This window comes from Pollachius pollachius, assembly GCF_949987615.1.
Source record: "Pollachius pollachius genome assembly, chromosome: 3".
In the NCBI taxonomy this organism is placed as follows: domain Eukaryota; kingdom Metazoa; phylum Chordata; class Actinopteri; order Gadiformes; family Gadidae; genus Pollachius; species Pollachius pollachius.
This window is the reverse complement of record NC_136936.1, coordinates 3,004,450-3,019,554: the sequence shown is the minus strand read 5'-3', so window position 1 is coordinate 3,019,554 and position 15,105 is coordinate 3,004,450. Positions and strand designations below refer to the sequence as shown.

Sequence of the window (15,105 nt, the reverse complement as noted above, 5' to 3'; positions counted from 1 at the left end):
GCGAAATAAAACACGTTTATCAAATATGCTTCTAAATAGAACGGACAAGGGGGGAACGGGGGATTATCTGTTATTGCGGACTGAAACCCCCACTGAAGGTCCCAGGTCGCCTCCTCTCCCCCCCCCCCCCCCACTTTGTCCCGCATTGTCCCGCACAAACGTAGTCTTTGTCCCACTTCTGGTGTATTGGGATCTGGTCACCCTAGTTACAGGACAACGAATTAAAGCGGTCCTCGTCCCGGAAGACCACCACAAACGCCGTAATTTCAGCCAGCGACGATTCAAAGAACATGAGATTTTCTGCACACTATGTTCTGGCCACAAGAACATTGGAAACACAAACGGATACGACGTGGCCTTCCCTTCGCTTTCCTTTGTCCCTGCATAACGTGGCAAGCTCGCTCTGTGAGATAAACACGCTGGAGTGAGCTTATATCGATTAAATAATAGTTGTTGCAGTGGTAGACACAGTGGTAGACACAGCAGTCAATGACTGCTTATATCCTTCGAAGTAGGCTAATCTACTCGCACAGGCCACCTTGCGTTGATAAAAACCTGCACCCTGGACTCTGAACTCTTCCCACCGGGTCCCGAGGATAACTGAGGACGCTGAGAGCGGCAGACCCCAAAACAACTGCGGAAAGCCCCCCGAAACCTGCAGAAAGCCTTCTACCGCTGCAGTCTGACGCGGTCTGGTGCCCTGGTGGCGCACCGGGGCGCAGACGAGGAACCGTTATGTAACCTGCTCCGTGGACGTGCACTATATAGACTCAAACTGCTTCTGATGCATTAAGTGAAACAACTCCCAGTGATTGTGGTTTTTTTCTGACTGTTGTTATTCTGATCAGTGGAGAGCGGACTGCATCCGAGCCACTTTGGGTTCTGCTTTACTTTGGCAATGACAATAAAATCGAATCGGATCTTTTATTGTTCACCTTACTTGGCATACGGTCATATAACGTTAATACTACTTGTACAAGTTAAAAATGTTTAAGTATAATTTTTGAGCGTGAATATCCTGCTTGCAGTCTGCAGATGATTAAATAGACCTAACGGGTAAACGGGGCCTAAACCGTCGGCATTTCTGTCGTTTTTTTTCTATTATAATGTTTAATAAAAAATATAATAATGATAATAGCAAGGGCAATGGACATGTCATGTGGACAATAGTCCTCAGACACCGGATTCCCCGGTGTCCGGTTACCCCGCTGCAGGACCAATCTGAGGGAATCAGATGTCGGCGAGTCCGACTGTGACCTGAGCGGGTGCACGTGTCAAAGTAATGGTTACGGTGCGCGCGCACCGTAACCATTACTTTGGCTAGTAATGAATGATAAGTGATGTGACGATGACGAGGAGCATGGAGGAGGGCGGGAGTCGGCAGGTTCTGATCTAGTGTTCTCAGGCTTTGCTCCCCCCCCCCAACAGCTCTCTCCCCCCTGCCTCTCCCCCTCTCCCTTCTCCCTCCCTCTCTCTCCCTCTCTCTCTCCCCCTCTTGTCCTCTCTCCCTCCCCTCTCTCCCTCTTTCTCCCTCTCCACTCTCTGCCCCTCTCTCCCTCCCTCTCCGTCACACCCCACTCACTCCTCTCCCTCTCTCCTCTCCCTCCCTCCCTCCCTCTCCACTCTCTCCCTCTCACTCCCCCCCCCCCCCCCCCCCCCCCCCCCTCTCTCTCCCTCCTCTCTCTCTCCCCCCTCTCCTCCACAATGCACTCCGTGAGTGGACTGCAGTCCCTCGGTCCTCTTTTATCTGATGGAGGACTCCCCCTTTCCCCCCGCCTCTCCGGGTGGTAAAAAGGCCCGCCATGGCGCTCGCCGACTTACTTTCCTCGGCTTTTTTCGCGCTTTGCTGGCTATGGCCTTTTTCACGCGTCTCCGGAACCGAAAGAACGAGGCTATCCTGCTGGTCGCCCCGTTAATCTTCCTCCCGCTGCCCCTGGTGATCGGCACTTCGGTATGTACCCAGCAAACACACACTTTGGGTTTGTTTTGTATGCATCCTTAGTTTTTAGTCAGTCATATTACGCATTTCACTTTTACGCATTTGCGCAAAACTCTGGACAGCTGCTGTTGCACATTTACGCATTTGCGTAAAACTCGGAAGGCTCTTGTGGGGACTGGAACCGTTCGCGGAACAGTCACTGTTGATGCGCCCTACGGTCCCCCGCCTCAACATGCATGGGAGCAACATGTATGGGAACCGGCCCGTGTTGCCGCAGGCTGCCCTCAAACTCTGAGCTGTGATTTTAACTCTTTGGTGTGAACACACAGCAGGGGTCAAGTCCAGCGTGGGAACAGAACGGTGTCACCCCTCCTGCATGTCACACGCGATGACCGTGTTGTGATAAGTCAGTCGCACAACGGAATGAATTGAATTGAATTGAAAATATTGTTATTTCGAACGGTTAGCAAAGAAAAAGAAAAATAAGCAATAATAAACAATAAAATAAAAGGAAAAAAAACAATAAAACATTAAAACAATGAAAACCGAAAACGAAAATAAACATTTCTAACATTTGCTCTACCCGTTCGGAAAGGGGTGAGAAGAAGAAAAACGTATTTAATCTCATCCCTTCTCCCTGAATTATTGATCCATAATGAGTTACCAGCTTCCTAATTACTGCTATAAAATTCCTTATCAAAAATATACATGAGTTGACAGAATATAATCTCTCCTGGAAACAATCATGTTCACACAGATGTTGGCATTGATTTATTTTACAATGTCCCTCTACGTCGTCTAAGTGATAGGCATGCTGTTGTGTAGTGGCAGGGGATTTAACGGCAGCTCAGAAACTTAAACTTCAACCCCCTGTTATCTGAGCCCAGAGCTACTTATTCACTTTCCGCTTGGTAATAAATATGGAGCAGGACAGAAGCCTGTGTTGTCTGCTCTGTTGTGTTTTACCCTTCATCTGACACCACTGAGCAAGTGTCACTCTTGTCTGATCTAAAACAAGGTGTGTGTGTGTGTGTGTGTGTGTGTGTGTGTGTGTGCCTCTGTATTCGGGTCTGTATGTATGTGCGTATGTGTGTGTTTGCTAATGTATATGTGTTTTTGTTACCGTGTGTGTGTGTGTTCACTAACGTGTGTGCGTTCACTTACATGTGTGTTTGTGTTTATGTGTGTTTTCATTAGCGTGTGTGTGTTCACTAATGTGTGTGTGTGTGTGTTTATGTGTATCTTTGTGTTTTCACTAACGTGTGTGTGTGTTTATATGTATCTTTGTGTGTTCACTAACGTGTGTGTGTTTATGTGTATCTTTGTGTGTTCACTAACGTGTGTGTGTGTGTGTGTTTATGTGTATCTTTGTGTTTTCACTAACGTGTGTGTGTGTTTATGTGTATCTTTGTGTTTTCACTAACGTGTGTGTGTGTTTATATGTATCTTTGTGTGTTCACTAACGTGTGTGTGTTTATGTGTATCTTTGTGTGTTCACTAACGTGTGTGTGTGTGTGTGTTTATGTGTATCTTTGTGTTTTCACTAACGTGTGTGTGTGTTTATGTGTATCTTTGTGTGTTCACTAACGTGTGTGTGTGTTTACGTGTATCTTTGTGTTTTCACTAACGTGTGTGTGTTGATGTGTATCTTTGTGTGTTCACTAACGTGTGTGTGTGTGTGTTTACGTGTATCTTTGTGTTTTCACTAATGCGTGTGTGTGTGTGTGCGTGCGCGCTCCTGGTGCTCCAGGTTGCACAATGTGCTTACGTGATCATCCTGATGGCGGTGTTCTGGTGCACCGAGGCGCTGCCGTTGGCCGTCACCGCCCTGCTCCCGGCCCTGCTCTTCCCCCTGTTCGGCATCATGCAGTCCAAAGACGTGAGTCCCCCCCCCCCCCCTCCTCCCGCCCTGACCCCCCCGAAACAGAGAAGGGCCTTCTCAGGGTGTCGGAGGGGCCTGTGTTTACTCTCTGTGTCAGGCCCGTCGAGGAATCATTGTCTGTCCTTTACCTTTACACTCAGGGCGTTAGGCAGACTCTTTTATCCAAAGCGACTTACAATAAGTACATTTGTCCGAAGAAAGGGAAAACAACACGATATCACTGTCGGTACCGTACGGATGTTCGTAGAACCAAGTGCCAAGTACTAACAATTGATATGTTAACCCATTCCCCGTACACAACAATGATGGGGCGAGATGCTACACAATGCTACGTACTTTTCTTAAGTCTGCCGTTCTCCTCGGTCGACGCAAGAGTGGGCTCTAAGTGGCCATGGTTGTTGGGGTGCGTCCAGGTGTGCATGCAGTACCTGAAGGACACCAACATGCTGTTTGTGGGCGGGCTGATGGTGGCTGTGGCCGTGGAGCACTGGAACCTCCACAAGCGCATCGCCCTCAGGGTGCTGCTGTGTGTCGGCGTTCGGCCTGCGCTGTGAGTGGCTGATGAGGGGACACACACCCCCTACTGCTGATACACTCACCCTACTGGGGACACACACCCCCTACTGGGGACACACACCCCCTACTGGTGACACACACCCCCTACTGGTGATACACACCCCCTACTGGGGACACACACCCCCTACTGCTGATACACTCACCCTACTGGGGACACACACCCCCTACTGGTGACACACACCCCCTACTGCTGATACACACACCCTACTGGGGACACACACCCCCTACTGGTGATACACACCCCCTACTGGGGACACACACCCCCTACTGGTGACACACACCCCCTACTGGGGACACACACCCCCTACTGGTGACACACACCCCCTACTGGTGATACACACCCCCTACTGGGGACACACACCCCCTACTGCTGATACACTCACCCTACTGGGGACACACACCCCCTACTGGTGACACACACCCCCTACTGCTGATACACACACCCTACTGGGGACACACACCCCCTACTGGTGATACACACCCCCTACTGGGGACACACACCCCCTACTGCTGATACACACCCCCTACTGGGGACACACACACCCTACTGCTGATACACACCCCCTACTGCTGATACACACACCCTACTGGGGACACACACACCCTACTGGGGACACACACACCCTACTGGGGACACACACACCCTACTGCTGATACACACCCCCTACTGCTGATACACACACCCTACTGGGGACACACACCCCCTACTGCTGATACACACACCCTACTGGGGACACACGCACCCTACTGGTGACACACACACCCTACTGGTGACACACACACCCTACTGGTGATACACACCCCAACTGGTGATACACACCCCAACTGGTGATACACACCCCCTACCGATGACACACACCCCTACCGGTGACACACACCCCGACTGGTGATACACACCCCAACTGGTGATACACACCCCCTACCGATGACACACACCCCTACCGGTGACACACACACCCTACTGGTGACACACACCCCTACCGGTGACACACACCCCAACTGGTGATACACACACCCTACTGGGGACACACACACCCTACTGGGGACACACCCCCTACTGGTGACACACACCCCAACTGGTGATACACACCCCAACTGGTGATACACACCCCAACTGGTGATACACACCCGTGACACACACCCCCTATTGGTGATACACACCCCTACCGGTGACACACACCCACTACCGGTGATACGCACCCCCTACCGGTGTCAGCTTCACAATCTCTCCTTAAAGAGCTCTTGAATCCGTAGACAGGGCTGATATGTAATCACCAACCCAGTAATCAGCTCGTCAATCAGCCGCCACCCCGCACGGCCCTGAACAACACCAGCGGGAGCAACAACAAAACACATTCTTTCTGACATCATTTAAAATTCAAAAATAGTAAACTCTCATTCGGCATCTCACCGAGCCGGGTTTATTACGGTCCTGCACTTGTCTGAGAAACACAATTAGACTCCCAGACAGGAACGGCACAGGACAGGACAGCTAGACGGCCTATTACAGTTCCCACACGTTCACCCCTTCATCCATCAGCACATCAACCACAAACACATGCTAGAAGCTAATGCATACCGCGCGCACACACACACACACACACACATCCGTCTGACCGGGTCTGTGTGGTCTTCCAGGCTGATGCTGGGCTTCATGGGCGTCACGGCCTTCCTCTCTATGTGGATCAGCAACACGGCCACCACCGCCATGATGGTGCCCATCGTCCAGGCCGTGCTGCAGCAGCTCAACAACGAGGGGGAGCCAGGGGAGAGCCCCCCCATCCTCTGCTCTTCGGAGGACCCGGGCCCGGAGGTGGCGGGGGAGACCAAGCCGCCCTCCAAGCCCACCAAGCAGGCGGAGGCACAAGGTCCGCTGATCAGGCCCTCGGCCCCGGCCGTGGTACTGTCTGGGAGTCGTTAAAGCTCTGATCAGGCCCTCGGCCCCGGCCGTGGTACTGTCTGGGAGTCGTTAAAGCTCTGATCAGGCCCTCGGCCCCGGCCGTGGTACTGTCTGGGAGTCGTTAAAGCTCTGATCAGGCCCTCGGCCCCGGCCGTGGTACTGTCTGGGAGGCGTTAAAGCTCTGATCAGGCCCTCGGCCCCGGCCGTGGTACTGTCTGGGAGGCGTTAAAGCTCTGATCAGGCCCTCGGCCCCGGCCGTGGTACTGTCTGGGAGGCGTTAAAGCTCTGATCAGGCCCTCGGCCCCGGCCGTGGTACTGTCTGGGAGGCGTTAAAGCTCAGATAAGACGGGGTTAGGGATCCCTGGGCGTGGAGACGCAGGCGTCACAAACGTGGCGCACAGGACGCAAAGCTAGATATGAGACATGCATAGAAAACTTGAAATAACAAACTTTCAATAAGGTACTGCACTCCTGTGGATTGGAAAAGGATTTGGGCCTTAAGATGAGGTGCAGCCATTCAAAGCCTACCTGGGCATCGAGCGCTGTGTTATAATGTACTCACATGGATCAAGTGTAAGTGCATTATATCAAGTACAATATCAAGTGTATCGAGTACAAGTACACAAGACAAGTGTCAAGTACAGTATTTGCAAGGAGGCAGAGAGGAAAAACTGAATAGCCATTCAACAAACTCCACCTATTTACAAAGCTTACGAACAGGCACAAATATGCAGATTTGTTTATAAAAAACATATATATATATATATATATATATTTAAATAACAAGATGACATATTACTCATGAGTGGGGAGTACTGCATGCAAATGATAAAAGTGTTTAGAGTTACCACATCAGCCGGAACAAGACGACTAACGAGGGAAACGAGGCCATCCTTTGCAAGGCTGCAGTTGGAATGTCCCCGTTAGTTTATTGTGCAGCGCGCAACACGATACACGAGGCGGCACCATTCAGCCCGTGACTCGTGCACTTTGGCCCCCCAGTGGTGGTGACCTTCCTGGACGCCTCGCTGGAGCTCGCCCGGCGCAAGGAGCAGGCTGAGAACAAGAGGATGTGTAAGGGCATGATCCTGTCCATCTGCTACGCCGCCAGCATCGGAGGCACCGCCACGCTCACCGGAACCGGCCCCAACCTGGTGCTCACGGGCCAGATGAACGAGTGAGTGTCCCATCGGAGGACTGCTCACTAGCAGACACCCTCATCTGCAGTGAAAGCCAGTGGTCAGATAATTTATATTCAATTGTATTTGTACAGCCCCTTATCACAGGTACAGCCTCAAAGGGCTTAACAGGCCGTCTATTTGTGACCCCCCCCCCTGACCCTAGCCCCCCAGAGGTCAAGAAAAAACTAGTTTAATTAGCAAGGCGGAAATCTTGAGAAGGAATGCAGAGTTGGGGTTCCCTTCTTCCAGGGATGATCAGGAGTACAATGGGGGCTATAATTGACATACATGCATACAGGCAAAACATACATGCCATTAAGGACCAGACAGCTTGCTCAAGGCACAGAGAATTATATCATATTCATCATCATGTCTTACAATGTAGTGTTTTATGTTTTGTCGTTGTTTTAGTCACCCCCCAAACCCTTCTCTCTCAGACTCTTTCCTCAGAACGGAGACGTGATCAACTTTGCGTCGTGGTTCGGCTTTGCCTTCCCTAATATGATCCTCATGCTCACGCTGGCCTGGCTCTGGCTGCAGTTCGTCTACATGGGATTCAAGTAAGCCCCTCGGCTGTGATGAAACGGCCCGTAACTCACCACCTAACCCGAGCTGACAGAATCTGCACCAAAAACCCTTTTTCCACCGGGCGGGGAGATTAAACACTGAGGTGACACGCCGATTCCTTGTAATCCCCTTCCAAATCCCCCCCCCCTGTCTAGCTTCAAGAAGACCTGGGGGTGTGGCTCCGTGAAGACGGAGAAGGAGCTCGCCGCCTACAAGGTCATCCGCGAGGAGCACCGGCGGCTGGGCCCCATGTCCTTCGGGGAGCTCAGTGTGCTCGGCCTCTTCGTCCTGCTGGTGCTGCTTTGGTTCACCCGGGACCCGGGCTTTGTGGACGGATGGGCCACGAACCTCTTCAACGAAAGAGCCGAGTTCGTAATCCTTACACATTGCCGGCCTCATTAAAACCCCGCTGTTGTTGTTGTTGTTGTTGTTGTTGTTGTTTACTTCCAGAGGTCAGCCTCTGGAAGCTCTCGACACTGACTCTTCTCCCTGTTGTCCTCCCAGATATGTGACCGACGCCACGGTTGCCATTTTCATCGCGATCCTCCTCTTCATTCTGCCTTCCAAAGGGCCCCGCAAGTGCTGGGGGCGCCGCAACACCTTCGAACCAGGTGACTCGGCGTTTCAGATCGACAGCACACAGCTGTCACGAGGGCGTCCGTTCAATGGCAACAACAATCAATACAAATGTGTTTTTGTCGTCGAACCTGGATCAGTTTTCACTCTGCCGTGAGGTAGGACGTTGAGAGAGGAAAAGGTCACTTGCGATCCACTTGTTTCACCAGACTGCTCCCGTCTCCGACAGATGAACCTTCAGGTCCCTCTATCCCACTGCTCACCTGGAGGGTGGCCCAGAAGAAGCTGCCGTGGAACATCGTGCTTCTGCTCGGCGGGGGCTTCGCTCTGGCCAAGGGCAGCGAGGTATGCTACCAACAGCCAGCCTCACATGACCTCTACTGTTTCTGTTTTACTGTACTGTATTTCTGCCGCTGCGATAGCCACAATTCTGTCTCTGATGAATACAGTCTCTCACGTCTTATCCGGTCAGCTCTGTGTTCCAATGTCTCTGTTCCAAAAACTAGAGTCATGTCATCTACTCTGATCTAATCTACATGATACTCTAAGCTACTCAACCCTACTCTAATAGAATCTACTCGTGTATGATCTACTCTACTCTAATATAATCTACTCTAGTTGCTCTAGTTCTCTACTCTACTACTCTGCTCTTCTGTGCTCCACTGTACTCTCTCTGTACTCTCTGTATATAATCTACTCTTCTCTAATCTGATGTGATGTAATGTGATATTGTACATTCCTCTGCAGGTATCCGGCCTGTCAATGTGGATGGGAGAGCAAATGAGTCCCCTGAAAACGATCCCTCCCTGGGCAATAGCCATCATCCTGTGCCTGCTAATCGCTACCTTCACAGAGTGCACCAGCAACGTCGCCACGGCAACGCTCTTCCTACCTGTGCTGGCCTCCATGGTAAGGATTCTCACAGATCGCAGATTTACGAGCTCTTATGGAACATGCCGTTACACAACCGAATTCCTTCAGAAGGGCAGGGACAATGGGAGATATATGCGTCGGCAGTGGGGATCCTCAACGTGAGACATCTTAACGGTGGCGAGGCCTTTGGAGAGAACGCACCAATCGGAGCGCAGCACTTGAACAACTCCCAGAGGAAGCTGGCCCATATGTCCTTGTTTGGCACTTCAATGGCGACCCATTGTGGCTGCAGATAGTAGGTCCCCTTAGCTGGGCCCTTCTCCCATTAGTAACCTGCCAAACGCACACATTCACCCCAGTGTCCTGCACTGGGGTCCTGTTTCGCAACCCCCCTGCCGCTGAAGAATGGGAGGGCTGTGCCCAGCAAGGAGGCAGAACATGTCAAGCGGGGGTATTCAAACAGATATTTACCGAGCCCAGCCGAGCCAAGAGGGGGTAGAAGGGGGGGTGCCACAGAAAAATACCCGAAGGGACAATGGAAGAGTGGATAGGAGAAGAGCATCTCATCAAGTGCATGCAATGTAAAGTTAGGGGGTGTGTCTAAACATGCCCTTTACCGAACTGCCACGGTGTATAGTCGTGCAGCATGAATGTTAGTAATTATGGACTATAAAGTATTTCCACCCTTTGTTTATTCCAAAGCCAGCAATTGTGATCGTGTTGCCCGCTCCTTTGCTGTGGGGGGACGTGTAATTCCAACGCAAACCCCAAGCAAGGCGTAATGTGTGCCTTGGTAGTAGTCTGCCATTACAGCCATACGGGAAGTACTTTTCCCCGTTCGGCTTGTCCCATGACCCCATGACCAAAACGGTACGAGAACAACTTCTTAACGACACCCGAGTAATGAGAGTTTTCCCCCGGCGCGGCGTTACACACCGCTATGAGTCAGCGGTTACCGTGCAAAACCAAACAGCGGCAGATGGCAGTGTGTGCGGAGGTGTTGTCATCGGGTTCCAGAACCAGTGGGCTCTACCACGCCAACGAACCTGTTAACTCTCTCTCTCTGTGATCGGTGCAGTCCCAGTCCATCGGGATGAACCCTCTGTACATCATGGTGCCCTGTACGCTCAGCGCCTCGTTCGCCTTCATGCTGCCCGTGGCCACGCCGCCCAACGCCATCGTCTTCTCCTACGGCTACCTCAAGGTGGCTGACATGGTAAGCCTCACAGCGGTTCCGCTGAGCTCAGCAGGATCATAAAGTAGGAGTCTGCCGGTCCACAGCTGTTGCTTTTGGTCCCTTGTTACGCAACCCTGAACGGGGAGCATCCACAGTGATGGGTGAATGTTAAACGGGCTGCATTTATACAGCGCTCTTCTAACCGGTGGCCACTCAAAGCGCTTCACAGTATTGCCCAACATTCACCCGTTCACACACACATTCCCACACCGACGGCGGTGTCGACCACGCAAGACGACCGCCAGCTCGTTCGGTAGCAGCGAGGGTGAGGTGTCCTGCTCAGGGACACCTCGACACTAAGCTAGGTGGATCGAGGCTCTCGGTCGGTGATGCTTTGTGTGCACCTCCCTGCTTCCCTGTCCAACAGGCCAAGACGGGCATCGTCATGAACATCATCGGGATCCTCTGCATCACCTTGGCCATCAACAGTTGGGGCAGGGCCATGTTCCAGCTGGACACCTTCCCGGCCTGGGCCAATAACACGGGGGTGTGAGCCCCCCGGGTCGGAGCGAGGACACGGAGGACGTACCAAGCAGCGTCCAGCGGGAGCTCCAGTTCAAAGACTTCACACCAGAGAGAGGCCATAGGACGACTGGGTGAACCGGGTCCTCCAGGTGGGTCCCTCCCACCTGGGGAGGGAAGGCGCTGCTGAATGTGAGAATTGGGGTTCAAAGGGCTGAGGAAGTGGAGTGTCAGTCATGTTTGGGTTAACATTGCACCCCTAATTTAAGATAAAAACACGTTTTGGTATTGTTAGTAAGGCATAACCGTGCCACTGGAACTCTCCTTTTCCCTCAGAATAAACATATTTTTAGCTTCATATATATATAAAATATAACCTTCATGAAAGGGCTGTCAACATCGTGAAATGGATTCCAGAGGGTTTAAGAATGGATTCAGACTCATAATAAAGAATTTGCCAATCCATTAAAGTTGCCATGTGTTGTTTTGCTAGCCTGCGAGATCATGATAATGTATTCAACAATGGCGTAGACAACCAATATTCTTACACTTATGCCTCTGAAAAAAAAATGTTGCATTGTTACTTCCACCATCACCCGAACTTTGACTGGTGTATGATCACTGGAAAATAGCATGAAATCCAATGTATATGATGAAAACAAATAGATGTATTGTATTTTCTGTTTTTCTCAATACTGAAGCCAGTGTATGCATATAAAGATAGATACATTTTATATTTAAGAGCAAATATGTATAGTTTGTATGTGTGTTTGAACATAAAAACATTGAAATTATCATGAAAGTCTCCTCCATCTATGTCTGCTGCATGTTATGTGCACAAGAAACCGAAAACGTTTTTGATTTCTCATTCATTCCTTTTTCTATTTACAAACTCTGAACCTGTCAGCTGAGAAACAAAAAGCCATTACACGAGCATGCCAACATAGACAACATAGTCTATGCTTTGATGGTGCAATTGTTTTCCCGCTCTGGGATCAGCAGGTGACCTTGTCTCGGTGCTGATGAGCTATGATCCTGTAAACACAGTGCTCAATGCCCGGGTAATCCTTTGGCTTTGAATGGCTGCCTCTCATCTTAAGGCCACAATCCTTTCAAATCCGGCTGGTCCATTTCACAAGTGTCTATTCTTCTGGACTCACCCCAACAACCCCGCGCGGTTCCTATCGCGTCGCGTTTGGAGATTCCTCTGAGAACCCGAGAATGTTTCAGCAGCGTGCAAAATTATGTGAAATTCATGAAAGTGCTATATTCACATGTGACCTCCAGGTTGACTGTTGCGTACTCCAACGCAGCGATATATGGCCGGGCAGGAAGGGCGGTAAACCTTTCAGCATTAGAACGGCAGAAACGGTTGTGGAAAGAGAAGGGAAATGGAACGGTGTCGCACGGCGGCCCGGTGACTCAGCATCAAATAAAGGTCAGCGCTCCAGCTCAGATGGCGAGCGGAGAGGTCCCTGCCGCAGCAGCCTGACGCCGGGCGTTTTAAGGGTAGTTAACAAGCGGTCTTGGCCAGTATAATCCAGCTGGGATCCCTGTGATCTTGGATACCAGCGAGGCATAAAGCCCATGTAATTATCTTGCTCTCCTTTCCCTTCGCTGCCTTTTTGCCACCCAATCATTATCCAATTGAAACACGTTCTTTGGGATCACGGCCTCCATTATTTGCACTATGTATATACTTTAAAAGGGCCGGGGACCCCCGGGTATAGGAGGGACATGATGCCAAGGCTTTAGCAGAGCTCCCTGAAGTCACAGCTCTGTTGTTTCCCTATAAGCATACAATGTCGTGCTGTTTGCAGGGAGAGCACCTGTAAGCACGATTGGACAGCAATCACCCTGTCAAGTGTTTCCCTGTTCGTAAGAGAGTCATTGAAACACACAAACACACACATTTTCTTTGAATCACTCGTCTTCATTGGATGAACAAGAATGATTTTTGATAGTAAATGAATGGTTGGTGGTTGGTTTTCAAACAGCCTGGGCCATTCTCCCAGGTAACAGTATCACTTACCAGCAGAAGACAAGAGAAAGCCTGTTTGACACAATCGACCCTTGTCCACACTGGATCGGTTTCATGTGACTTCTGTCTCAAATTAAAGTAAAATCAGAAACTCTTACTGACTTGTCGCTGACCAGGATTAGGTGGAATTAAAGGAGAAATCCGATGTAAAATGGATCTGGGATATGTTTAGTATGATAACGAGTTGGAATGTTTGTTTGGGAGCAAAAAAGCGCGTATAGACGCATTCTTAAGTTGGCTGTTCTTAGCCTTGGAACGATGGGGGCATGTGTAATGGTAAAAACTAAATCGTTACTTTAAACCACTTAAAAGGCTAGAAGTAGCCTGGCACTTCTTTGGTAGTATAATAAGGGTCTTGACATATAAAACGAGGCATTGATACCTTTGTAATTGTACAGATTGTTTATTAAAAAGGACATTTTATACACACAATACCATCAGTAGTTCACCCGTCGACACCATCTTGTTTTTAGGACTGGATAAGTAGATTGGCGAAAACAGAGCTTGCGTGTTGTTGACGGATGGTACAATCTCTGTGTTCGCCCATCTACTTATCGAGTCTTAAAAACAAGATGGCGTTGACGGGTGAACTACTGATGGTATTGTGTGTATAAAATGTCCTTTATAATAAACACATCTGTACACTTACAAAGTTATCAATGCCTCGTTTTATATGTCAAGACCCTTATTATACTACCAAAGAAGTGTCGGGCTACTTCTAGCCTTTTAAGTGGTTTAAAATAGCGATTTAGTTTTTACCATAACACATGCCCTTATCGTTCCAAGTTTATAGCGTTTTGATAGAATCAGCTAAAAACAGCCAACTGAAGAATGCATCTATATGCGTTTTTTTACACTCCAACTCGTTATCACACCAAACAAACACTAACCCAAATCCATTTTACACCAGATTTCTCCTTTAAGGCTGGCAGTGAGAGACAACAGAACTTTCTTTGGCCCAAGTGAATACGTTGGTATCGACTACCCCCGAAGAAAGTTTAGAGTTGTTCTTTATGTCGTATCATGCATTTTTGTGTGGATACTAGCAATCACAATTCGAAGTAATTAGTGGATTAATGGTGATGGCAAAATATATATCTCCCTGATGACAGTACCACTGATGTACTGAACAGGGTTTAGAGATCGGAGGGATGTGATGTGATCAGGGGAGCACAGCTTGGGCCCACTCTGTGACCGTGACTAGGGAGATCATCTTCAGTTGGATTATTTAAAACCTTTATTGTTCCCGTAGTCCAAATATTGTGAAATCCCAGTACAGTCATATTTTCACTATTGCAAAACGCAGGCCTCTTGTTCTCTGGACCACACAAGCCTCAGGCCTATAGGCAAGATGAACAATGACTCATATGACAATAATAACTCTTTCCTCTGTTGGATACACAGCCCAATGTTTGGGTGCCACTTCACTGGCAAAAGTGCTGTAATAAGGGGTTTCATGCAATGCAAACCTACCATATGTTCTCTCTTTAGTGCTTAAATTACTATTTTTACTGACGTACTGCGTATTTCTTTATCAGCACACAATTAACACTTCCACCGCCAAAGCTATGGGCCCAGAGAGCTGGCTCTGAAACAGTCAGTCAATATCCACACGCACCACTCTGTTCTGAGAGTCCAGCAAGCCAGAACTCTGTCAACGACGGAACGACTACTACAACTTTTCCCACAATGTTACCCATGGCGGCAAGCGTGCTAGGGGAGAAATTGCCTGAAAAGTGGGTTAACCACCAGATCCAAGGCAATATCTTCTGTTCTCATGCATTGAACATTCTGAAAGCAATGATAGGCCAGGTCAACCGTGTGGTGGCGACGGGTGACGTTCATTTTTGGGGGAGAAACAGGAGAAATGG

At 49.6% G+C, this 15,105-nt stretch overlaps 1 protein-coding gene across 1 annotated transcript; it reads left to right on the top strand.

The window, feature by feature from the left end:
- Positions 1–1,852: 1,852 nt before the first annotated feature.
- Positions 1,853–11,250, top strand: slc13a5b (solute carrier family 13 member 5b; the record flags this gene model as incomplete). The annotated part of the gene is made up of 12 exons (XM_079731585.1): positions 1,853–1,951; positions 3,690–3,818; positions 4,235–4,371; positions 6,036–6,271; positions 7,300–7,474; positions 7,916–8,038; positions 8,201–8,413; positions 8,550–8,656; positions 8,851–8,966; positions 9,369–9,530; positions 10,573–10,710; positions 11,099–11,250. 12 exons carry the CDS (start codon positions 1,853–1,855, stop codon positions 11,222–11,224), a joined length of 1,761 nt encoding a protein of 586 aa, XP_079587711.1. The 3' UTR covers positions 11,225–11,250.
- Between the last annotated feature and the right edge of the window lie 3,855 nt (positions 11,251–15,105).